Genomic DNA, 26,349 nt, shown 5'->3' on the forward strand with positions numbered 1-26,349 from the left:
AGTACCAATGTGGATAGTTACCCCCAGTTACTGAACCCCCACTTCTCCTACAGGTGATACGACCACTCTCCCCAGGAGACACTGACAGTGAAGCATCTTGAGTCACAGTAAACTGAGCCGAGACATCTGAAATGGAAAATAAATAATAAATGTTATTCTAGAGAAACTGCCTCCCCTGTAATCTGTGCTGAGATGTGGATCTTACATGAGCAACACAAAATGAGTGCGAGGAGGAGGCAGGACGGAGACATGGTGGAGGAGATGTGTCCTGTGCCAGCCAGACAGTTATATGGTGGCTCCATTATTCTTTATAAGTCTGGAGAGAGAAGGACGGATCTCACTATGCAAATAATATCATATACTAATAGGAAAGGCGTCAGGATTTTGATCTTGTTTACAAAAATTTAAAATGATTAATTAGCAAACTATCTTAATTTATTTACTCTTTACATGTATTTTCATATATAATGAAGCTCCAAATTAAAACTAATCTAAAGACATTTTGCTAATATGTCTTGTAATAGAAATTCCGGACTGTATCAGCTATGTCTATACTGAACTTTATATAAATCAGATTAATCTCCCATGCCAACCAACAGCCAGTGCACCGTTACAGAGCCTCACATACAATATGCCAGTATACTTGAGTACATCCATTTTAGTAAGTGTGTTGATAATTCACAGCTGCACCCCCCTCTCTCTGATAATGGCATATTTAGGCTACTTTCACACATCCGGTTTGAGCACTGCGGCTCAATCCGGCTGTGAAACCTATGCAACAGATGCGGCGAAAACACCGCATCCTTTGCATAAGTTTTTACATGCGGCCCGTCTGGTTTTTTCCAGTTGCGGCATGCTATTGAGCATGCGCAGTGGAAGAAACCGCATGCGGCGGCCGGATGCGTTTTTTGCCGCATCGCGCCGCATCTGACGTCCATAGGCATGCATTGAAAAATGTGCCGCAGCGGCCGGATGCGGCGCGATGCGTTTTTTTGTCGGAGCAAAAAATGTGCCAGGGAATGTTCTATCCGGCCACCGCATCAGCTAAATCCGCCGCATGCGGCAAAAACCGGACGGAACGCAAGCCCATGCGGCACAATGAGGCGCCAATGCAAGTCAATGCTGGAAAAAACGAAACCGGCGGCAAAAAAAAACCGGTTTCGTTTTGTCAACAGAGTGCCGGATTGTGTCACACTGCTACAGCTGGATGTGTGAAAGTAGCCTTAGACCTCTCGGTCACTGAAATAAAATTACAGCTCAAGTGGATGGCAAAAGTCACTCAGAGCTTACGGTTGATGTGAAATCAGTGCTGCAGGCATTAACAGTAGTGATGGGCGATCCCTCTGATGGTCGGGATCAGGGAGACTTGCCCGAACATTTTGTAAAGTTCGAGTTTGGGTTCTGAGATAATGCAAACTTGCGTCCCAACACCGAACTTGGACTTTACAGTTATGTGATGGGGCGAGTGGGGGGGGGGGGGTCTGTAAAATAAATAATACACCGTGTGCAGAATTATTAGGCAAGCTGTATTTTAGAGATTTTTTTTATTATTGATCAACAACTATGTTCTCAATCAACCCAAAAGACTCATGAATATCAAAGCTTAATATTTTTGGAAGTTGGACTGGGTTTTTTTTTTTAGATTTGGCTATCTTAGGAGGATATCTGTTTGTGCAGGTAACTATTACTGTGCAGAATTATTAGGCAACTTAATACAAACCAAATATATTTCCATCTCACGTGTTTATTTTCACCAGGTAAACCAATATAACTGCACAAAATTTAGAAATGAACATTTCTGACATGCAAAAACAAAACCCCAAAAAATTAGTGACCAATATAGCCACCTTTCTTTATGATGACACTCAACAGCCTACCATCCATAGATTCTGTCAGTTGCTTGATCTGTTTATGATCAACATTGCGTGCAGCAGCCATCACAACCTCCCAGACACTGTAAGGTCATGCACTTGGGTAGAGGAAATAACATTTATGATTATGTACTTAATTGTAGAACACTGGGTAAAACAGACACAGAAAAAGACTTGGGTGTATGGGTGGATGGTAAACTTCACTTTAGTGGACCGTGTCAGGCAACTGCTGCCAGGGCTAATAAAATAATGGGATGTATTAAAAGAGGTATAAGTGTTCATGAAAAAAATATAGTTCTACCTCTGTACAAGTCACTAGTGCGACCGCACTTAGAATACTGTGTACAATTCTGGTCACCGATATATAAGAAGGACATAGCTGAACTGGAGAGGGTGCAGAGAAGAGCGACCAAGATTATTAGAGGAATGGGTGGGCTGCAATACCAAGACAGGTTATTAAACTTGGGGTTATTTAGTTTGGAAAAACGAAGGCTTAGGGGGGATCTAATCACAATGTATAAATATATGAGGGGACAGTACAGAGACCTTTCCAAAGATCTTTTTACACCTAGGCCTGCGACTGGAACACGGGGGCATCCGCTACGTCTTGAGGAAAGAAGGTTTAATCATAATCACAGACGAGGATTCTTTACTGTATGAGCAGTGAGACTATGGAACTCTCTGCCGCATGATGTTGTAATGAGTGATTCACTACTAACATTTAAGCAGAGCCTGGACGCCTTTCTTGAAAAATTTAATATTACCAGTTATGTATATTAGATTTTATGACAGGGTATTGATCCAGGGAACTAGTCTGATTGCCGGATGTGGAGTCAGGAAGGAAGTTTTTTCCCCATTGGAACTTGTTTGCCACATTGGGGGTTTTTTGCCTTCCTCTGGATCAACATGTTAGGCTACGGGTTGAACTAGATGGACTTTAAGTATGGCACACCTTGCACTCTTTGATACTCCAGTAATGTTGCAGCTCTGAAATATGGCCAAATTGGTGGCAAATGGCATCTTGGCAGCTTTACGCTTGATTTTCCTCAATTCATGGGCAGTTATTTTACACCTTTTTTTGCCGAACACGCTTCTTGCGACCCTGTTGGCTATTTGCCATGAAACGCTTGATTGTTCAGTGATCACGCTTCAAAAGTTTGGCAATTTCAAGACTGCTGCATCCCTCTGCAAGACATCTCACAACTTTGGACTTTTCAGAGCCCATCAAATCTCTCTTCTGACCCATTTTGCCAAAGGAAAGGAAGTTGCCTAATAATTAAGCACACCTTATATAGGGTGTTGATGTCATTACACCACACCCCTCCTCATTACAGAGATGCACATCACCTGATTTACTTAATTGGTAGTTGGCTCTCAAGCTTATACAGCTTGGAGTAGGACAACATGTATAAAAAGTATCATGTGATCACAATACTCATTTGCCTAATAGTTCTGCACACAGTGTACAGTTAATAATAAACATTGTCATTATACTTACAGGTCCCACAACGGGTCCTGCAGACTCTGTCTCCCGTCCGCTTCTGGTTCCGGGTGGGTACCTTTGGACTATGTTGGAGGGTTTTTTTGAGTAAGAAAGATGGAGTTCTAAATGTCTTCTCTTCAGTTTTATTTCTAATAATTGTTTTATTTTACTGTTAAAATAACAGACAATCACAGGTGCTGTCACAGAGGGGACGTCTGTGATTGAATGCAGGAATAACCTGAAACCAGCCCATACATTCTAGCATCTAGAATGTGTGGGCAGATTCCAGGTTACTCCAACAGCCAATCACAGACGTACAATCTGCGTGACAGCGTCTGTGATTGGCTGTTGGGTCCCTCACACATATAGTAGTGTAAAAATAAATAAATAAGTTTAAAAACTGACTCTCAGCGCAGATAAAGAGGACGGTTACAGGCTGCCACCCCCATCTGCCTGGCTTTACCTTGGCTGGCAATCAAAATACAGGAAGCCCATTATTTTTCTTTTAATTATTTAAAAAAGTGATAAAAAAATAATATGTGAGCTCCTGCTGTATTTTGATCACCAGTCAGGTAAAACCAGGCAGCTGGGGGCTGGGATTCTCCTCAGACTGCAACCGCCTCTGGAAATGGCGCATTGTTGCTTAGCGCCATTTCCAGGTGCATTACTCGGCTCATCCAGCGGCCCTGATGGTGGTAGCATGCAGGGTAATAAAGGGGTTAATACCAGCTTTGTATTCTTAGCTGGTACTAAGCCACCATGAATTTCTACTAAACAGTAAAAAAAACAAAAAACACATAGAACATTTTTTTAATTAAATATAAAACAAAAAAATATTTAGAGACTCCATCTTTATTATAAAAAAATCCTTAGTCTGACGTAGTCCACAGGTACAGCAATATCAGCTCTGCTTCATCGCTATGTAAATACAAGCGTCTATACAGAGAGAGAAGCAGGCTGACACTGAGGGTATGATTCCACTTGTGTATGACTCCTGTGAGTCTCACATTGGTATCAACCAGCATGGACTGACACTCTCCTGACAGGAGCGCCTCAGCTGCATGGAAATACATGCAGCCGACCGCTCCTGTTGGGAGAGTGTGCGCCGTGACAGGTGATGCCAATGAGAGACTCGCACAGTCCAGGAGCCATGGATTCGGGTGAACCCTGACGTCACTGCGAACATGGACGAAAACAACTGAAGACTGCCGAGTGATGAGCAGTGCCATATATACCCCCGGAAGTTAACAGGACCTTCCATAATGTAATAACCATGTGACCAGTCTGTAAGCCAATGTCTGTACAACATTCACACCAGACTGGTCACATGGCTATGATGTCATGGAAGGTCCTTTAGTCAGTGGTGGTTACCCGGGGACACAGCAATGATCGGATGCAGAAGCAAAAGTGGCCGGGAGACAGAGTCTGCAGGATGCATCGCGGGACCTGTAAGTATAATCAAAATGTTTTTTAATAATGTGCTTTTTTTTTTTACAGACCCTGGATCCGAACTGGACCTGAACTGTAACACGAGCTTCCCAAGTAAGATTGTGTTCGGGATTGTGTGCACGAACACTATGTGTTCAGTTTGGCCCCCGAACTTTACAGTTCGGGTTCGCCCATCACTAATTAACAGTCAACCATAGCAGCAACAGAGGACCCGGAAAAGGTAAGTAAAGCACAGTTTGTTTTTTTAAAACAAACTGAAACTGGGAGACAGGGTTTTTACTGAAACCAGAAAGCCCCTTAAAGGGAACCTTTCAGGTCCAATATGCACCCAGAACCACGAACAGTTCTGGGTGCATATTTCTAATCCCTGTCTAGGCGTGCTAGGCATCAGTGTGCTAACAAGTAATATCCTTGTGACTAGTCCCTGCACTCATTAGAATAACATAAATGATCTTTTGAAATACTTTTTCTCAAAATCTCTGTCATGCGCAGTGCGGATCCTCATCTAAAGATCACTACAACACAACTTACCATGTGTCATCCGTAAATGCCTTCAGGGAGCCTTTACTTGGAGATGGCCAATCACCTTTCTCCGAGACAAGTTGAGTGGTCCCTGTTTTTTGATAGGGTTGATTTCTTTGTCACCGCCCAGGTTCTAAAAACACCAGGGTGGATGCACTTTCTCTGTGTTTTCCTGGTGGGGAACTTCCGGAGGAACTGGTGCCCATCTTACAGAAGAGGGTTGTTATATCTGCACTTAGTATAGAGTTGGAATCTGAGATTGCTGTAGCTCAAGATGAGGTACCAACAGGAGTCCCTCCTAGTAAGTTGTTTGTTCCTACGACTCAAAGTTTTGGGGTAACACCATGATTTGGTCTTAGCTGGGCACCCGGAGGCTAAGGGTACATTAGACCTCATCCTGCATCGTTTTTGGTGGCCTAAGGTTCGCAAAGATGTGCCTTATGTGCCTGTCTGTTCTGTTTGTGCTCGGTCCAAGCCATCGCACTCCTGTCCTTCTGGTTGTTTGCTTCCACTGGTTGGACCTAGCAAGTCTTGGGTGGACATCTCCATGGATTTCATAGCCAACCTTCACCGCTCAGTGGATAAAACGGTCGTTTTGGTGGTTGTAGACAGGTATTCTAAAATGTCCCACTATGTAGCGCATCCTAACGCCAAGACGCTGGCTCAGGTTTTTATTCCGGTTGTCAAGCTATATGGAGTTCTGTCTGACGTTGTCTTTGATCGGGTTATGCAGTTCATTGTTAGTTTTTAGAAGCCCTTTTGTTCTCATTTAGGGATCAAATTGTCCCACTTCTGTTTTTCATCCTCAGTCCAATAGTCAGACACATAAAACAAAACATTGACCAGTATCTTTGTTGCTTCATATCAGATAATCAGGAGGAGTGGTTCGACATTTCTTCCTAAGGCTGAGTTTGCTATGAACAATTACTGTCACGAGTCCTCTGGCATTTCACCCTTTTACTGTGTGTATGCTCTTCATCTGCAATTCTCCATCTTAGGTAAAGGTCACTCCTCTGGGGTACCAGAGGAGGATCAGGCAGGGTTAGCTTTGTCTTCTACATGGAGTAATGTTCAGGTTGAGCACAATGAGCTCCAGATATAAGCACGTGGCTGATCGTTGTCGTGTGTCTGGTCCGGACCTGTCTGTGGGTGATAGGGTGTGGTTGTCCACAAGAAATATCAAACTTAAGGTGTCATCACTTAAGCTGGGGCCCCATTTTATCGGTCCATTCAAAATTTTGGCCATTGTGAAACTGCTGGCCTATCCATTATCTTTGCCAGTGGTTTATAAAATACATAATATCTTCCACAAATCTCTGTTTAAAAGGTTTGTAAGACAGGGTACCCCGCTGCTCTCCCCTTTCCCTGTGATGGTCAATGGAGTTTTGGAGTTTTAGATGTCCAAGATCTTAGATTCTTGATGGGTACGACGGTCTTTTCAGTATTTGGTGCATTGGCGTGGTTATGTTCCCAAGGAGAGAACCTGGGTGCCAGCATCCAGTGTCCATGCTAATCACCTGGTGAATGTGTGACATAAGGCACTTCCACCATAAAAATCGAAGCTGGGGTGCCCTCATGGGTTTCCACACCATGTAGAATAATAATAGAAAAGAGACACTCCCAGGTTAAAGTGAAAAACTTGGAAAATGTATTAAACATTCAGTCTTAGTGCATCAGATGTTTCGGCCCAGAACATGGCCTTTGTCAATGACTGAAAATAAAGTAGACAAATAATATACAGTTACATAAAAAATAAAGTTCATAGTACATATGGTTGCATCTTGAAAATTATATACAATGAATAAGGGAAAAAAAAGGGGAGGGAAAAAGATCAAAAAGAATAGACCAACAAATAAATAAAATGATGTAAGTGAAAGTGGTAGTGCCATGTAACATAAAGCTTCCAGGTGAGGGTGAAGGAGCAAGAGACTTGGGTGTCATTATAGAAAAATTGTAAAGTAATACTCTTACCCCAACAAATCAGTTATACCTTCAAACCATAGAAATTCCTTGAGTAGGGAATATGTGCAAAGCGCTGTTTAGTATATACAGAAAACAGTTTTGCTTGCAGATCCATTGCTGTTACTTGAAAATCATCTTCTTGGTAGTTGTGCTGTAAGGGTTAAACACCCTTTCCTGCCTGACAGCTGGCTGTAGTTTTCAATCTCAGATGCAGCTCTTTGAGCTCACTTCCCTTCTCTATTTAAGATCATGTGCCTAAGCAGCTGATGCCTGTGCCAGAAACTGAATCCTCATTTCTATGTGGTCCACTTTGGAAGGAGCCTGCTCTGGAAGACATTTTTTCTGATGTGTGTAGTGGCAGTGTCAGCTGTACTGAACTTACGTGGAGTGTTTTACCTTTTCATGTATATTTCACCTGTCTGTTTTCCTACCCTTGTGTTTCTGTACTGTAGTGGCGAGACTAGTGATCTTGATTGTCTGATCACTAGCCAGGGTGAGTTTAGGGCAAGCGAGGGCTTAGGAACATAGTCAGTAACAGGTTGAAAGAACCCGTATAGGGACATCAGGGAGTGCAGGGTTCAGCCGCAGGTGAGTGCAGGTGGTGATCTCATTTGGCTCTCCCTAGTGCCAGGAATTTGGGGGTTTGTGGGTATTTTGTTAAACCCCGTTAGCCACATCCATGACAGATAAATTTGATTCAACAGCAGCATCCCAATAAACAATAAAATATCAGAAAGCCAAAGAGAATTGCACTTTGAAGACATCTCTTGAAAAAGATAAACATGAACGCTATGTATCCCGTGGGATTTTGGAGAAAGCACAAGAATCTACACTGAAAGAAGTAACGTTACATACTCCTAATTTTTACAGGACCAGCAGCCGGCCCACATTCATAACTTTTGGGGGCCAAGCGCGTTCTCATAATTTTACTCAGATATGGACTGGAGCCAAATCTGAGGATCGCAGGTTGCATTCACTGCTCCCTATCTGCTTATGTTAATTTTGGGGGGGTTTATTGCAGCCAGGGGCACAATTACTAATAGGCGCATTCACCTGTCAGCCAAAATTGCTGACGGGCTGACTGTTCTTTTGTAACTGGAAAAGATAAAAGTTTTTAAAACATTAACAAATACAATAACATATTTACATTATGAAGGCATAGGATTTATCCCTTGACAGGAGGCATTTTTATTAAACCGGGAATGGGATGGGACTGGGTCCTTTCATTTGCCCACCCAAGCAAACCTAGTCCTGATGCTGCCTCTAAGAACTAGGTCAGCACCCCTTTTCCCCAGTCCAGGAATTGGGTCAGGTCCGGGTGTTGCCTACATGGGCCGGGTAAAAAGTTCCTTACCCGGCAGTCTCTCAGAGGCCCCACGTCCAGGGGATCCCTGGCCCGAAGGGTTGTCACCCCTCTGCATGGTCACGGAACCTCAGCCTCCTCTGCCGCAGGCCCTTTATCAAGGATAAAGCAACAGAGCGAAACACGTGTCGGAGTGAGGGGTCATGGACGGTCTGTTATACCACCTGTATATACTGGTAAATATACCTTCTAATATATGATGCCTTTTGTTATATGTTTAATAATTGTCATTGCGTGTCAGTGCAGTGAGGTCTAGGAGGGTTGCACCTAATAGGATGGTTGTTTAAATTACTGCTTTGATATTTTGATACCATTTATTTAATTATTTATTCAACTATTTATCTATTTATTTCTTCCATATTTGGTGGCCCCTATCTCCCCCCTCCCCCTAGCACATCAGCACTTTAATTGCAATATTTAGAAAATCTCTTTGAAGCAATTTTGTTTGGCATTTTTATACATATATATTTAATGTAGGTGGTATCTATTTAATTATCAAATTCCCATGAAATTTGTATATATGGGATCACTATAATCAATAGAACAATAAATCTGATGTTCCGTCCGTGACCCTTAACATTATATTCATCACTTAGCACTTTTACTTGCTGTTTTTCTGTGTAATTTTTTGTGTGAATTTTTAATATATATCAATAAAAAATCCGTTTTAATCTCTTTACATTGTCACTTCTTATTGAACATGCATACATGTTCAAGGTTGGTTATCATATTGTATGGATGTCTGAATTCAGCCTGAAGCTTCAGAAACAGGTTCTTTTGGATAGGCTGATATGTGTAGCTGATATGTGTAGGCTGATATGTGTAGGCTGATATGTGTAGGCTGATATGTGTATTATAATAAATAATGTAGCTCTTTACTATACATTGTAAAGACAAGAGTCAGCTAAGGATTAGTGCATTTATATCACTAATAATATTCTATAATATTCTTGTAACACACAGCTGATCTTTATGCTATATATCATGTGAATTATCTGCTTTATAGAAACTTGGGGCCAGATTTTTTGACATATCTTATTTTTTATACATAGATTATACAGGGTGGTCCAAAAGTAGGTGGACAGTATGTGTAATAGGGTTATGAAGGGGGAGATTTATCAAACATGGTGTAAAGTGAAACTGACTCAGTTGCCCTTTGCAACCAATCAGATTCCACTTTTCACTCTTCACAGCATCTTTGGAAAAGGAAAGGTGGAATGTGATTGGTTGCTAAGGGCAACTGAGTCAGTTTCACTTTACACCATGTTTGATAAATCTCCCCCTTCATAACCCTATTACACATACACATACTGTCCACCTACTTTTGGACCACCCTGTATATTAGTGCACGTATTACAACCTGTTCACATATTCAGCAGTTTTCAGCAAACAGCATGGAAGCCAGACGGCCATGATGTCACACAGTTATGATCAGGACTGAGAGTCACACTTACTAGTGATGCCATAATGCCTTCTAGAATGTCCTCAGGATATGGAATCACTGCTATCAGCGCCATTTTGTGATTTCATTATTGCAGAGACATATCTTTGGTTCTAAAAAAGAAATTATTTGCTTTGCATTTCTAGTGTTTTGTTATTTTTCTTATTTTTATTTAGTAATTTTTGACAATACCATCTATACTATCAAAGAAATTATATCATTGATATATTATCATCCGAGCCTCCACTAACCAGGACATGGGATCCCGAGAGCTGAGGCGGCTAATTGAGGACAATGAAGCATGGCTGAGACGCCCGGAAAACCAACGTAAGTGAAATATTTGGGGGAGAAAGAATATATTCCCCAATATCTGAGCTTTTCTGGGAGGAATTATCCCTGGAGTTGTCTGAATTTTTATCTTTTATTTTTCCCCATTGAGTGGTGCTTTTAGTCTAAGGTACCTGCTCTCTTATACTCACCCTCCGTCATTTTTATCTTTTATCTGCAGTGCCGCTCTCATTGGTCTCAGGTAGTTTATAGCCTGATAGATACCTCCAGTGTTTTATGTAACGAGCCAGAGCTAACTCTTCAATGCAAATCTATGAGAGCCTTATTCTGGCTCCTATAGACTTGCATTGAGAGCTTGGGATGTAACTTCTCACTTCTGGCAGTCCAGGGACTAGAGCAGCACAGATAAAAGTTGAAAAATCTGGAGGGTGAGTATAAAACCAGGGGGTTGAGACTGGAGTGGTGCAGTTCCAACTCTGTCATGTAATGTAAACAGAAAAGAGTAGGGTGACATCCCCTGAAGAACCAACATTTTGTAGACATCAAACGTGGGGTTTGTAGCTTCTCCCTCCCATTCATTATATTCTGGATAATACTTACTTAAAGAGTCACATGCCTTTATTTTTTTATGCTACTCTATTATTTCACTGAATTTATTATTTTTGCTTTTCGTGATCTTTTTCGTTTTCAATCACTAGGCTATTTTTACTATATACTTTTGCCATTCTTTAATGTGTTGTTTTTGTATATTTTTGATGGAGATAGCTTATATATTTGTATTTCACTGTGACGATTGTGTGTCTCTTACAAGAACTCTTGTATTTTTGCTTTTTAAATTGTTTTTATATTTTGTCTGCTTATGTCATCGAATAAAGTTTTATAAATGTAGTTTTCAGTATGCTACGTGATTATTCTTGACATTGGTGCTTTTGTTCTATGATAATTTTTCTTCTTCTTCCCTATATTGTTTTTTCTCTTGGTATTTAGAACAGTTTGGGTGGTGCAGGTCCACATTCTGAACTGAGCAGGTTTACTCATGACCATAGTTGACACAATCTTTGTTAGAGGTCCCCTTTCTGTAAGCTCCAAAGTAGGAGTAGGGCCCATCCAAGTGTCCAAAATGTTTAAAGTTTAATGTCTTCATAGGTCAGGCAAGAATTGTCTATAGACTAAGATCTTCTGAAAGACATCTGAGAAGACATCAAACTAATCGTGGACGAGAGAGTAATGCTATTAATGAGAGAGGAAGGAGACAAACCAGAGGTCCTCCACAGCATAGGAGACAGGAAAATATTAGTGAAAGGAGCAGGTCCCCACTTAGTCATATCCCTATGGAATGCACAGAATCCTCAAGAATCACAGGAGACAGCAGCTGTGATGAATCTTCAGTTAACACCAATACAGTCACATTTCAACCACCAAGTTCCATCCCACAGATCTGCACACCCAGCAGGCAGGTTCCAGCGCCAGGCAGAACAATGGGAGAGAGCTGCAGAGGTGACAGCAGTCAAGCGAGTGGATGTACAACAACTGAATTTATATTTAGGCCACCAAATCCAATCCCACTTAACCGCAGACTCAGAAACGTTTCATCTCCAGACAGAACTCCCAGAGAAAGTGGCATCACGGGCCATCAGTTTGAAATTAGACCACCAAATCCAATTCCATCTAGTGCCAGATTCAGGGAGTTTACAGCTGTTAATCATCTATTTAATATACTCATTCAGATGCAGGGAATGGATGTCAGGAGACCGACAATTCCACAGATGCAGTCACCCACACGACCAGCACAAAATCCAGCTCTTCAGGAAATATGGCACCCTCAGCCCAACAGAACAACTCTGCAAATTAATACCCTCCAAACCAGAACTATATTGCCTCAGGAGGACAATGGGTCATGTGTCATCTGTTTAACAGAATTTGCAATTGGGGAGAACATCACATTACTTCCATGCAAGCACATATTCCATCAGACTTGCATCGTGACCTGGCTCCAGTCTAATCCTAGTTGTCCTCTGTGCCGTAAAACTGCTTGTTAACCATGAGTTAACAAGCAGTAGTTTTTACTGCCATAGGGCATATATAGTATTGAGAACATTGGGGCATATACAGCATAGGGCGGCTAGGGCATGTACGGGTACTGGGGAGGCTGGGGCAAATACAACACTGTGGAGGCTGAGGCATATACAGCACTGGGGAGGCTGGGGGCTAATGCAGCAGTGGAGATGCTGGGGCATATACAGCACTACTGGAGTATGTACAGCTCTGGGGAGGCTGGAGAATATACTTTGCTGGAAACACTGGGGAATATACAGAAAAGAGGCTGTGGCACCTGCATTGCTGAGGAGGCTGGGTCATATATAGTAGTGGGCAGGCTGGAGGCACTGAGACATAAACATCACTCGGAAGGATGAGGAATATACAGCACTGGGAAGGCTGCATCGAATACAGCAATGGGGAGTCTATGCAAATACACTCTGGGTAGGATGTGGCAAATACAACATTGAGGAGGCTACGGCATGTTTATCACTGGGGAGGAAGGGGCACATGCAGCACTGCTACAGAACTGCAGAGGCTGGGGCACATACAGCACTGGGAAGGCTGGAGCATATACCGTACTCAGTAAGCTGGAGTACTTACATCTTTGGTGAGGTCGGGGCTGCAGCTGCCTCCTTCCCCTGTGGGATGGGAGGGCATTACAACTTAACTCGACCTACAAAGTATGTCCTGACTTTTACACTGGCCACTTCCCCACCCCTAACTTAGAAGATCCTCTTCACCAGGCGAGCCAAAAAACAAAATATACAAGCCAAAGATTCCACAATGTATCCATTCTTAAACTCCTGCGGATACACCTTTGGCTCCTCAACACCTGCCATAGCATTACATTCCCGTCAAGAGAGTTTTCTGGATTTGCTTTGAGCTGAATTCACCCCAAAACTTTTCAGTTTCACAGTTATTTGAGAAATCTCCCTTAATCACAGTGTATAGTCCAGAAACTCATCTTCCTCTGCCAATTACATCAGTCAACTTCATTCTGTGAACAGCGCCTCTCAACACGTTCATAATGTTTGGACTGATGTGTAATCCAGTTTGGTTACAGCCAAGAATGATAAAGCAATAAGCAGTGCTAGTTTCCATCCATTAGCACAATATTTCTAATAAATAAAGGTCATTCACCATCTTGAAGTCTGGCTCTTACTTCTTTACTGTACATAACTGTGCTATATAATGATAGGAGTATATAATAAGCAATAAAGATTATATAATTAATTAAGATACGTAGCAATATTGACATTGTAATTGCCAGTCATACAAGGTCTTATTGCTTTACATGGCCTACAGGTATTTTAACAACATAAGAAGACGCCAGTGAAGGAAGCAACCTTCCCCGGGCTGCTCGGGCACCGCTCTCCTTGCTGTGTGTGGATGGGATCTCAGGTGGGGTGCACAACACTTACTGGTTTCTTCAGGGCGGTGTCTGTCACCCAACTGGGGATCATCGACATAGACAGTCAGTAACACACGTGACACCAGTGCTCACTTAGCCAACCAGAAAGTTCACTTTATTCTTCACACCGTTATGACAGACATGGTGTTCCTTTGCTTCCTTTGTCTCAGTGTGGGGCACTACCTCTTGACCTGTCTCCCTCTGCTATCTTAGATATCATCTTCAAGCTCCGGAGTCTGCGTATCCTTTCCTCTGACTCTGCTCACCTTTGTCCGATTCTGTGCCCCGGCGGCTTTCTAGCCAGAAATCTCTTTAAGCCCGCTGGGGTGATCTGTAGTCTCCAGACCTTTCTAGGTTACCTCAGGGTTTCCTCACTCGCCCTAGAACTGAGGCTTGTAGACTGACTCCTCTCAAGACCTCCCTACTGTCCTCTTTCCACATCTGTCACTACTGTTTTAACCCTATATCTTCCATCCTGCCGCTACCTCAGGCCAAACATTAGGGGGCGCCTTTGGTAACAATCCCACTCTTCTGTATCTGGAACCTGCACCCAGCTAGCAGCATAACATATCAACATGCACATTTAGCTACAAGCATAACACATTGCACTCTACACACCCATATACATTATATTGCAGGGCTCGACCACTTGCTACACCAGCATGGTAGAATGCCCTGTTGGTGCAGTATTGTCTCCATGATGCCTAATGAGAACATGTCAGAATATGTTACTGTGTGAAATACATATGACTAATTGGTAACGTGGCTGCAGGTTTATAATAAAATTCTATTCTCCCTGCAGCTGCTTCATGACAGTAATCAGAAAAAAAAAAAAAAAAAAAAAAAAAAGCCAGCACCAAATGTGCACTACAGCACTAAACATTCCAAACTGTACTTATAAAAATTTTTGAGATTTTTGGCAAAAAATTGCAATTTCTTGAGCTGCTTCGCCACGTCACGGCAAATCTCATTTGAAGCAGTCCTACACTAAAATATTTTTATAAAATGTGCCATACGGCCTCACATATGAATAGTAGAACTGCTCTTAGCAGCACTCACCTGGTCTATTTCAATCCCGTACCCATGACTGAGTCATGGCTGTGGGCGGGACAGGTCCAAGCAAATGCTGCATGAAGTAAATAGCCTGTGGACAAAGCCTGATGACTTAATGTGAACAGTCACCAACCGCCAAAATCCAGACAGATGGAATACATCCCAAATTGGGGTGCATAGCAAGGTGGAGGTCAACCACCGACCAATTCAATGAAGAAAAAACAAAAAGCCAGCACCAAATGTGCACTACAGCACTAAACATTCCAAACTGTACTTATTATAAAAATTTTTGAGATTTTTGGCAAAAAATTGCAATTTCTTGAGCTGCTTCGCCACGTCACGGCAAATCTCATTTGAAGCAGTCCTACACTAAAATATTTTTATAAAATGTGCCATACGGCCTCACATATGAATAGTAGAACTGCTCTTAGCAGCACTCACCTGGTCTATTTCAATCCCGTACCCATGACTGAGTCATGGCTGTGGGCGGGACAGGTCCAAGCAAATGCTGCATGAAGTAAATAGCCTGTGGACAAAGCCTGATGACTTAATGTGAACAGTCACCAACCGCCAAAATCCAGACAGATGGAATACATCCCAAATTGGGGTGCATAGCAAGGTGGAGGTCAACCACCGACCAATTCAATGAAGAAAAAACAAAAAGCCAGCACCAAATGTGCACTACAGCACTAAACATTCCAAACTGTACTTATTATAAAAAATTTTGAGATTTTTGGCAAAAAAATGCAATTTCTTGAGCTGCTTCGCCACGTCACGGCAAATCTCATTTGAAGCAGTCCTACACTAAAATATTTTTATAAAATGTGCCATACGGCCTCACATATGAATAGTAGAACTGCTCTTAGCAGCACTCACCTGGTCTATTTCAATCCCGTACCCATGACTGAGTCATGGCTGTGGGCGGGACAGGTCCAAGCAAATGCTGCATGAAGTAAATAGCCTGTGGACAAAGCCTGATGACTTAATGTGAACAGTCACCAACCGCCAAAATCCAGACAGATGGAATACATCCCAAATTGGGGTGCATAGCAAGGTGGAGGTCAACCACCGACCAATTCAATGAAGAAAAAACAAAAAGCCAGCACCAAATGTGCACAACAGCACTAAACATTCCAAACTGTACTTATTATAAAAATTTTTGAGATTTTTGGCAAAAAATTGCAATTTCTTGAGCTGCTTCGCCACGTCACGGCAAATCTCATTTGAAGCAGTCCTACACTAAAATATTTTTATAAAATGTGCCATACGGCCTCACATATGAATAGTAGAACTGCTCTTAGCAGCACTCACCTGGTCTATTTCAATCCCGTACCCATGACTGAGTCATGGCTGTGGGCGGGACAGGTCCAAGCAAATGCTGCATGAAGTAAATAGCCTGTGGACAAAGCCTGATGACTTAATGTGAACAGTCACCAACCGCCAAAATCCAGACAGATGGAATACATCCCAAATTGGGGTGCATAGCATATAAGTCATCAGGCTTTGTCCACAAAGTCATCAGGCTTTGTCCACAAATGAGATTTGCCGTGACGTGGCGAAGCAGCTCAAGAAATTGCAATTTTTTGCCAAAAATCTCAAAAAAATTTTTATAATAAGTACAGTTTGGAATGTTTAGTGCTGTAGTGCACATTTGGTGCTGGCTTTTTTGTTTTTTCTTCATTGAATTGGTCGGTGGTTGACCTCCACCTTGCTATGCACCCCAATTTGGGATGTATTCCATCTGTCTGGATTTTGGCGGTTGGTGACTGTTCACATTAAGTCATCAGGCTTTGTCCACAGGCTATTTACTTCATGCAGCATTTGCTTGGACCTGTCCCGCCCACAGCCATGACTCAGTCATGGGTACGGGATTGAAATAGACCAGGTGAGTGCTGCTAAGAGCAGTTCTACTATTCATATGTGAGGCCGTATGGCACATTTTATAAAAATATTTTAGTGTAGGACTGCTTCAAATGAGATTTGCCGTGACGTGGCGAAGCAGCTCAAGAAATTGCAATTTTTTGCCAAAAATCTCAAAAATTTTTTTATAATAAGTACAGTTTGGAATGTTTAGTGCTGTAGTGCACATTTGGTGCTGGCTTTTTTGTTTTTTCTTCATTGAATTGGTCGGTGGTTGACCTCCACCTTGCTATGCACCCCAATTTGGGATGTATTCCATCTGTCTGGATTTTGGCGGTTGGTGACTGTTCACATTAAGTCATCAGGCTTTGTCCACAGGCTATTTACTTCATGCAGCATTTGCTTGGACCTGTCCCGCCCACAGCCATGACTCAGTCATGGGTACGGGATTGAAATAGACCAGGTGAGTGCTGCTAAGAGCAGTTCTACTATTCATATGTGAGGCCGTATGGCACATTTTATAAAAATATTTTAGTGTAGGACTGCTTCAAATGAGATTTGCCGTGACGTGGCGAAGCAGCTCAAGAAATTGCAATTTTTTGCCAAAAATCTCAAAAAATTTTTTATAATAAGTACAGTTTGGAATGTTTAGTGCTGTAGTGCACATTTGGTGCTGGCTTTTTTGTTTTTTCTTTTATGACAGTAATCAGAGCAGAGGCGCATCTAGATTTTCCACCAAACCAGGGCAAAAATTCACTTTGGTGTCTCCTTCTATACAGTGTGTCCACCCATATCCTGTCCACCGCCATTAACTTAAGAACGGCGGCAGCTATAGGCATAGAAGTGGTGCCTACGTATAGTAAAGTAGCCATGCGTTACGCAATGAAACCACCTATAGCGCCACCTGGTGGAAAACAACGGAGTTAGCATTTTTATTTCGAAAACGGAACGCGTGAGAAAAAAAGTGAATTACAAAGTTGTAGGGCATCATCAATTCAATACGAATTGACACCTTGCATACAGAAATGCTATGATATGAAACCCATGACCTCCCCCCAAAACATTCTCAAGTTAATGGCGGTGGACAGGATATGGTTGGACACGCTGTATACAGCTTAAGGGCCCCGTCACACACAGAGATAAATCTTTGGCAGATCTGTGGTTGCAGTGAAATCATGGACATATTGTTCCAATTGTACACAGCCACAAACCTGGCACTGATTGTCCACAATTTCACTGCAACCACAGATCTGCCAAAGATTTATCTGTGTGTGTGACAGGGCCTAAAGATGTTTGCACAGTTATTGTGCAACTCCTCATATGTGATTTGCATAATATCGGGGGCATGCTGACTAGCTTCTCTTCCTAATTTTCTCAATGTTCAGTAAAAAAAAAAAAAAAAAAAAAATCACATCTTCCATAGAGAGAAGCAGGAAGAGAAACTAGTTGGCACATGGCCATAAGTATGCATCAGTGGTCATGTAATGTCTACTGGAACTGGTAAGCTGAACCAAATCCTAAGGCTGGACTCATACGAGCGTATGGCATCCGATGCGAGTGTGACGCCCTGACAAAATCCAGGTGCAGGATTCCCTCCTCCTTGACCCTCCATCACAAACCCCACATCTAGGTACACAACACTAGCCAGCAAAGCCTACTCACCCCCCATGACAATAGGGACACACCAGTGGGCAGGGCCAAGCAGATGGTGACGCCAACCTAGGGGTCCTGAGGTGTTATGGGAGGGAACAAGAGAGTGGAGACAGAAGTTGAACAGTGAGAGTGGAAGCAGACAAACAAGGAGTTGTACAGAGAGAGAGAAAGTGAGAGGAGTGTGACGAGACCGGGTAGTCAGGGGTTGGAGCTCATGGACTACCGGACTACTGACTAGGCGGCAGTCGGCAGACAGGGCCACAGGCGACGGAGATCCGGTCACGGGAGACCTTAAGTGGACTGGGGCAGGGTTGTAGCCCGCCGATACCGACAGCGGGAATCCGGTCCGGAGGCCGTGCACGACAGGGTACCTGGACCCTAGAGCAAGGACAGCTTCACGCACCTTACTAATTGACCAGCCGGGGACAAGATCAGGTCTTGTCTTACAGGAGGCCCAGATAGAGCGAGATGGAAGCCCAACGAGGTTGATAGGGCTCCGCAATTGCCTGCTAAGATCCCACGGGTGTTACGGGGGGCTGTCTGATAATAACCTAAAGGAGTATCAGACAGTCAGGGTCCACCATGCAAAGACTCTGCTGCAGACTATGGCAGAGTGCAATACCTCTGTTAACTCACAGAAGGATATAATAAGTAAGTAAAGCAATTCCTCCCTTACTTGGAGGGTGTGTGGAATGATCTCTGTTAATAATCACAGAGACAAAGGCAATGTGTGCGAAATGGCACCTACCTAGGTCCGCTCTTCTATTGGTGCAAAAGAGACGAACAGCAGCGTAAGCCGCACAAAGCTCCTACCTGCGTTCGCTCCACTAGTGTGCGAGGACACGAACCACTAGATATGGCACCTGCCTAGGTCCGCTCTTCTAGTGGTGCAAAAGAGACGAACAGCAGTGTAAGCCGCACAAAGCTCCTACCTCTGTTCGCTCCCCTAGTGTGCGAGGATACGAACAACTGCCAGACGCAGTATAAGGAACGTTACCCTAGCGGCAACGTCCACCTACGAGTCGAATCACAAGGCCTTGCCTATGTCCGCTCCCCTAAGAGGTAAGGATACGGACAGCAGCCGAAGCTGTAAGGTATAAGAACACTACCCTGCCGGTAGCGCTCACCTAGCATAGACAGAGGAATGCCTAGAGGAACGCGCACAGAGTGTCTACTCTTATGCATGAACCAAGAGGACTGAGCGCCATGCGGCGTGTGTCAGGGTCTTATATAGACTCTGTGCCTCATCCAAGATGGAGGACACCAGAGCCAATCCGCTGCCAGAACGACAGGAGTGACGTCATGCTGGCCTATCACCGAGCAAGGCATCACAAGCACATGACCAGCGACCAATCGGCACAGAAGGTGTCAGAGACATGTGACCTCGTGTCAGCGATGATGTCACCCGCACATGTGCAATGGCTCCAAGATAGGACTTAGTCTCCGGCGCTCGCACATGTGCAGTAGCAAGAAATCTGGACTTAGTCTCCAGCGCTCGCACATGTGCAGTAGCAAGAAATCTGGACTTAGTCTCCAGCGCACGCACATGTGCAGTAGCAAGAAATCTGGACATAGTCTCCAGTGCTCGCAGCAACCGTAACAGTACCTCCCCCTCAAGGGCCCCCCTCCCGGCGACGCAGGTAATCGGCAACTAAGTCGGGAGCATGGACAGCCTCCTCAGGCTCCCAAGAGCGATGTTCCGGGCCGTAACCCTCCCAATCTATCAAGAAGAACCTGCGCCCTCTAACCATCTTAGAACCAACTATGGCTCGTACCTCATAGCTAGAGCAAGAGGAATCAGAGGCAGGAGAGTGCACTTCACGAGCGTGAGGTAAAATAGCCGGCTTTAGCAGTGAGACATGGAATTTGTCATGAATCCTAAGATGGACGGGTAACTTCAATTGGTAGACTACAGGATTTACCTGTCGAAGAACCTCATAAGGACCCAGGAAGCGAGGAGCAAATTTGACAGAGCTCACTCTAAGTCTCACGTGTTTTGCAGAGAGCCACACAAAGTCCCCTGGAGAAAAGACAGGAGCCGGGCGACGAAACCGATCGGACACCGTCTTCATACGGTCCTTAGCTGCTTGGATCGACTCTTGAGTCCGATCCCAAACCTCTCTGGCATTAGTTGCCCAGTCGGCCACAAGAGGAGGAGGTGCAGCAGCGGGAAACGGTACCGGTACTCTAGGGTGTTGCCCATTATTGAGTACGAACGGTGTCTGCCCAGTGGCCTCAGCCAGCGAATTGTTAAGGGCAAATTCTGCCCAGGGTAGGAGGGAGGACCAGTTATCGTGGTTCTCAGCAACAAAGTGTCTAAGGTATATAATCATAGATTGATTGGTATGCTCAACCAAACCATTGGTCTCCGGATGGTATGCCGAAGAGAGATTCAACTCAATTTGCAGAAGGCTACAAAGATCTCGCCAGAAACGGGAAGTAAATTGCGGGCCTCTATCACAAATGATACGATCTGGCATCCCGTGAAGCCTAAAGACATGCTTGAGGAATAGTTTGGCTAGTACCCTGGAAGATGGGATTCTCGATAACGGTACGAGATGAACCATCCGTGAGAAATGGTCCGTAATGACCCACACAAATCTATGTCCCTGTGAACATGGAAGATCACCCACAAAGTCCATGCCTACCACCTCCCATGGTCTATCTGGCACTGGTAAAGGATGCAAGAGCCCAGCCGGTCTCTGCCGTAATGGACGGTTGCGAGCACACGAGTAGCAGGAACCGACATATCTCTTGACGTGGCTGGCTAAGCGTGGCCACCAATACCACCTCTCCAGTAACTCTCGTGTCCGCCTAATACCAAAATGCCCACCCACCTTTGAGGTGTGGGCCCATGACAGTATATCATTCTGTCGATCAGGCGGAACAAAGGTCTTGCCCGGTGGGATTTGGTCTAACGTCACAGGGGAGAGCGTATGAAAAACCCTGGAGGGAAGGATAAGACGAGGTTCGTCAATCTCTTCCTGGGTAGAAAGCATAGAGCGAGACAGGGCGTCTGCCTTGTTATTCTTACTCCCAGACAGATAGTTGATGGAGAAGTGAAAGCGGGAGAAAAACAAGGACCAGCAGGCTTGGCGAGGATTCAGACGCTGAGCGGTTTGTAAGTACGTCAGATTCTTATGGTCTGTATAGACCTGGAAAGGATGTTTCGCTCCTTCCAGCAAGTGACGCCACTCCTCCAAGGCTAATCTCAAGGCGAGCAGTTCCCTATCCCCAATGGTATAGTTTCTCTCTGCCGGTGAAAAGGTTTTCGCAAAGAAGAAACACGGCCTTTTTCTACCTGCACCGTTCTTTTGATACAAGACCGCACCAGCACCCACTGAAGAGGCATCAACCTCTAAGAGGAAGGGCTTACTCTCATCGGGTCTTTGAAGAACGGGAGCAGTTGAAAAGTGTCTTTTTACTGCCTCAAAAGCCTGAGATGTCTCAGTAGACCAGGCTTTGGGATTAGCACCTTTCTTAGTCAAGGCCACCAAAGGGGCCACCAAAGTAGAAAAATGGGGTATGAACTGCCTGTAATAATTTATGAATCCTAAGAAGCGTTGCACCGCCTTCAAGGAATGAGGTTCGGACCATTGCAGGACAGCAGAGAGCTTCGCAGGATCCATAGCCAGGCCCTCTTGTGAGATAATGTAACCCAAAAAAGGCAATGAGGACTGCTCGAATACACATTTCTCGAGTTTAGCAAACAATGAGTGCTCCCTTAAACGGGAAAGGACACGAACGATATCCTGACGATGAGTCTCCAGATCAGGAGAAAAAATCAGGATGTCGTCCAGATATACCACTACTGAGGATAACAGTAAATCCCTGAACACATCGTTTACGAAGTCCTGAAATACTGCGGGTGCATTACATAACCCAAAAGGCATGACGAGGTATTCATAGTGATCGTCTCGGGTGTTAAAAGCGGTCTTCCATTCGTCACCCTTTCGAATTCGTACCAAGTTATACGCACCCCGCAGATCCAACTTCGTAAAAACTTGAGCTCCTCTCAGTCTGTCAAAGAGCTCCGAAATTAAAGGTAATGGGTATTTGTTCTTTATTGTAATTGCGTTGAGACCCCTGTAATCTATGCAGGGACGCAAATCACCCTCTTTCTTCCGAACAAAGAAAAACCCAGCTCCCGCGGGAGAGACAGACTTACGAATGAACCCCTTCTCTAAACTCTCTCTTATATAGGTCGACATGGCCTCCGACTCAGGTATCGACAGGGGGTAAACCCTGCCTTTAGGTGGAACCGAACCTGGGATAAGGTCTATGGCACAGTCATACGGCCTATGGGGTGGAAGAACCTCAGCACCCTGTTTGGAGAACACGTCAGCGAAATCCAGATAGGGTGTAGGTATGGGAGAGAGATCAGTAGATGCAACCGCAATGACCTTAGGTGGTAAGGGAAGACATCGGGGCTGACATTTCGAACCCCAACTAATAATGCTGTCAGACTCCCAGTCAATGTGAGGAGCATGAGTCCGAAGCCATGGGAGACCCAGAAGGACGTCGTCTATACCCTCAGGCAAAACAAGAAAAGAAATCTCCTCTATGTGACCCTGAGACAGGGAAAGGCGCAAGGGAACTGTCCTCAATGTAATGGAGTCAGACAACATAGTTCCATTAACAACACGGACAGGAATAGGCGCCTCTAACATGATAGCGGGAATATTGTGTCCCTTTACAAATCCTGAGGACACAAAAGTCCCGTCAGCTCCGGAATCCACAAAAGCCATAATAGGCCATGTATTCTCAGATAACCAGAGCTGACCTGGGATACAACACTTAGAGGGTGCAGAAGACGTCTCTAGTAACCCCCCTCTAATGGTTACTAGGCCAGGGAGTTTCCCTGACGACTAGGACACTTGTTGGCATAGTGCCCAGTCTGACAACATACGTAACATATAGGAGGACCAGACCTGCGTAGTCTGGAAGACGTATGACCTAACTCCATAGGAGTGGGAGATGTTTCAGATGCTGAGGAAGATGTTCTGCCACCAGAGTTCTAAAAGCAATGGCATAAGAACTAGCGGATAACGAACCCTGAGATAGATCTAACAGTCTCAGGGCCGCATCATGGGTAACCTGCGGACCCATGAATACCGCCTTAAGAGCATCAAGAAAGTCTTGATGTCTCACAGTAACCACATCAGAGCGCTCCCATAGGGGAGTCGCCCATTCTAAGGCTTTGTCCTGAAGTAAGGAGATGATAAAGCCTACTCTGGACCTCTCCGTAGAGAAGCGAGAAGAGTTGACCTCTAGGTGTATCTGACACTGACTAATGAAACCACGACATGATCTGGCATTGCCAGAATATCTGTTTGGCAGAGCAAGTCGAGGATCATGTGCAGATGTCACCATGGTCTGAGGTTTATCCTCTATACTCTTGAGCCGTGACTCAAGTACTTGTATGTAACGGTGTAACTGCTGATATTCTGCCATAACTGCCAGACCCTTGGCTCAGTCCTAATGTTACGGGGGGCTGTCTGATAATAACCTAAAGGAGTATCAGACAGTTAGGGTCCACCGTGCAAAGACTCTGCTGCAGACTATGGCAGAGTGCAATACCTCTGTTAACTCACAGAAGGATATAATAAGTAAGTAAAGCAATTCCTCCCTTACTTGGAGGGTGTGTGGAATGATCTCTGTTAATAATCACAGAGACAAAGGCAATGTGTGCGAAATGGCACCTACCTAGGTCCGCTCTTCTAGTGGTGCAAAAGAGACGAACAGCAGCGTAAGCCGCACAAAGCTCCTACCTCTGTTCGCTCCCCTAGTGTGCGAGGATACGAACAACTGCCAGACGCAGTATAAGGAACGTCCACCTACGAGTCGAACCACAAGGCCTTGCCTATGTCCGCTCCCCTAAGAGGTAAGGATACGGACAGCAGCCGAAGCTGTAAGGTATAAGAACACTACCCTGCCGGTAGCGCTCACCTAGCATAGACAGAGGAATGCCTAGAGGAACGCGCACAGAGCGTCTACTCTTATGCATGAACCAAGAGGACTGAGCGCCATGCGGCGTGTGTCAGGGTCTTATATAGACTCTGTGCCTCATCCAAGATGGAGGACACCAGAGCCAATCCGCTGCCAGAAGGACTTGAGTGACGTCATGCTGGCCTATCACCGAGCAAGGCATCACAAGCACATGACCAGCGACCAATCGGCACAGAAGGTGTCAGAGACATGTGACCTCGTGTCAGCGATGATGTCACCCGCACATGTGCAATGGCTCCAAGATAGGACTTAGTCTCTGGCGCTCGCACATGTGCAGTAGCAAGAAATCTGGACTTAGTCTCCAGCGCTCGCACATGTGCAGTAGCAAGAAATCTGGACATAGTCTCCAGTGCTCGCAGCAACCGTAACAACGGGTCAGTTCTCGAGGGCCACAGCTCCCAACACACAGTATCACCGGGAGTGGACTTCCCCGTTTCATGCGGAGTAGTCAACAACAAGGACACAACACTAAGTGCAGGAGGAAGGGACCCCTGTTTGCTGTGCCAGGGTGTGGGACCCGAACACACCCGCTGGAGGTCTCCGGTCACTGGCAATTTGGTTTACCATCTGGACTCTGTGTGCATTTATTCAGGAACTGTGAATACACCAATACCACCAGGTCCAACCCTGCAGATTGCGCTCCGCAGCACCATCCCACCTGTATGCGGGCCCCGGGACAACACCTCCCCTACCCATGGAGGGGATAATATCCAGCTGCCCCACTCCATCAGTATCGGGCATAACCCCCAGCGGCAGCGGCGGTGTCACCCACAATCACCGCACACCACGGATGGCATCACTGACAACACCTCCCCTATACAAATTCCCCTTTTCACTTGCAGGCGACAGATGGGTGCTCAGGCCTGGGTCCGGCTTCCCCTCGAGCCACCGTCACAACTCTGGATCCGAGCGTCTCGAGCAGCCCCCCTGTCGTGGTCTGTCCTCCACCCGCAACACGAGAGCATCGGATGCGATATGCTAATGACCCCCAACTCAGGCTCTGCTGCGAGCGTGAGCAGAGTGTCATGAGACTGTGAAGCTGAGTGTGGGCGCTGCGGAGGAGAGGGAGGGGTTAATCCTCCCATCTCCTCCATTGTCAGCCTGTGCGTATATCGCACTGCACTAGGATAACATCCGAGTGCAGTCCGATGTATCTCTCCCATCCATTCAAGTGAATGGGTGCGAGTGATACGGCTGTAGCAGAAAATCGCAGCTTGCTGCCGCTTTTCTCACATCCAGAATCTGCATGCGATAAAAGCTGCCCAACTGATCTCCCTGATTGCCCAACATTGGTCAGAGTGCAATGCGAGATTGGTTTGTCCACTTCTGTCCGCCTGATGGTAGCGTGAACCCTGTGGGGTTGGAGTCTCTGGTCCTGTCCCCGGTTCTCCCTTTTCTACTGAGTCTTTGGATTCTTAGGGTCAGCGAGGTCCTTGATGGTCCCCACGCTGTGCAGGTGTTAACAGGTTGGCTTGAAGCTCTTTCATGTCCTAGGGTCCTGGACACCGTCGGTGCGTAGTTCTGGGAGTACTCCACCGTACCCCACCAACAGCTACTCTCGTGAGTACCAGGTCACTGTCAACTTGAGTCAGGACGTCACTTTGCTTCCACCTTCACTCCTCGCCTGTCTGACACTCACTCTCTGACTACTCTCCACAGTCTGCCCCTAACACCTGGTCAACTAGTGGACTGGTCTGGCTCCACCTCTAGGCGGCCATCCATTGGTCCAACCCTAGCTAAGTACCATTGTATGGGGGATTGTTGGGGAAAAACTGCGATTACCTGGGTTTTTTGTGTTATCGGCACTGGTCTCTCGGGGCCCTAGGGGGTAGGCCCTGCATCCTTGTGGGGATGCAGAACCTTGAAGTACCCTGGAGGGTTCAGGGGCGCTACATTGCTACCAGTCATCATCAGACAGACGACCATTCAGGAACCACAGTACTG

The 26,349-nt window shown here is 45.1% G+C and overlaps 2 protein-coding genes and 1 gene segment (V, D, J or C); 1 reads left to right on the forward strand and 2 right to left on the reverse strand.

Annotated features, from left to right (window-relative positions):
• LOC142249623 (immunoglobulin lambda-1 light chain-like) overlaps window positions 1-26,349 on the reverse strand; it is a 757,490-nt gene that overhangs the window by 565,098 nt on the left and 166,043 nt on the right. The gene's annotated exons all lie outside the window — the stretch shown is intronic.
• Window positions 1-26,349, reverse strand: part of LOC142249649 (Ig lambda-1 chain C region-like) — a 609,515-nt gene that overhangs the window by 549,120 nt on the left and 34,046 nt on the right.
• LOC142298822 (uncharacterized) lies at window positions 10,199-13,508 on the forward strand. The gene is made up of 2 exons (XM_075341791.1): window positions 10,199-10,418; window positions 11,526-13,508. Exons 1-2 carry the CDS (start codon window positions 10,349-10,351, stop codon window positions 12,416-12,418), a joined length of 963 nt encoding a protein of 320 aa, XP_075197906.1. The 5' UTR covers window positions 10,199-10,348; the 3' UTR covers window positions 12,419-13,508.

Source organism: Anomaloglossus baeobatrachus, chromosome 1, assembly GCF_048569485.1.
Source record: "Anomaloglossus baeobatrachus isolate aAnoBae1 chromosome 1, aAnoBae1.hap1, whole genome shotgun sequence".
In the NCBI taxonomy this organism is placed as follows: Eukaryota; Metazoa; Chordata; class Amphibia; order Anura; family Aromobatidae; genus Anomaloglossus; species Anomaloglossus baeobatrachus.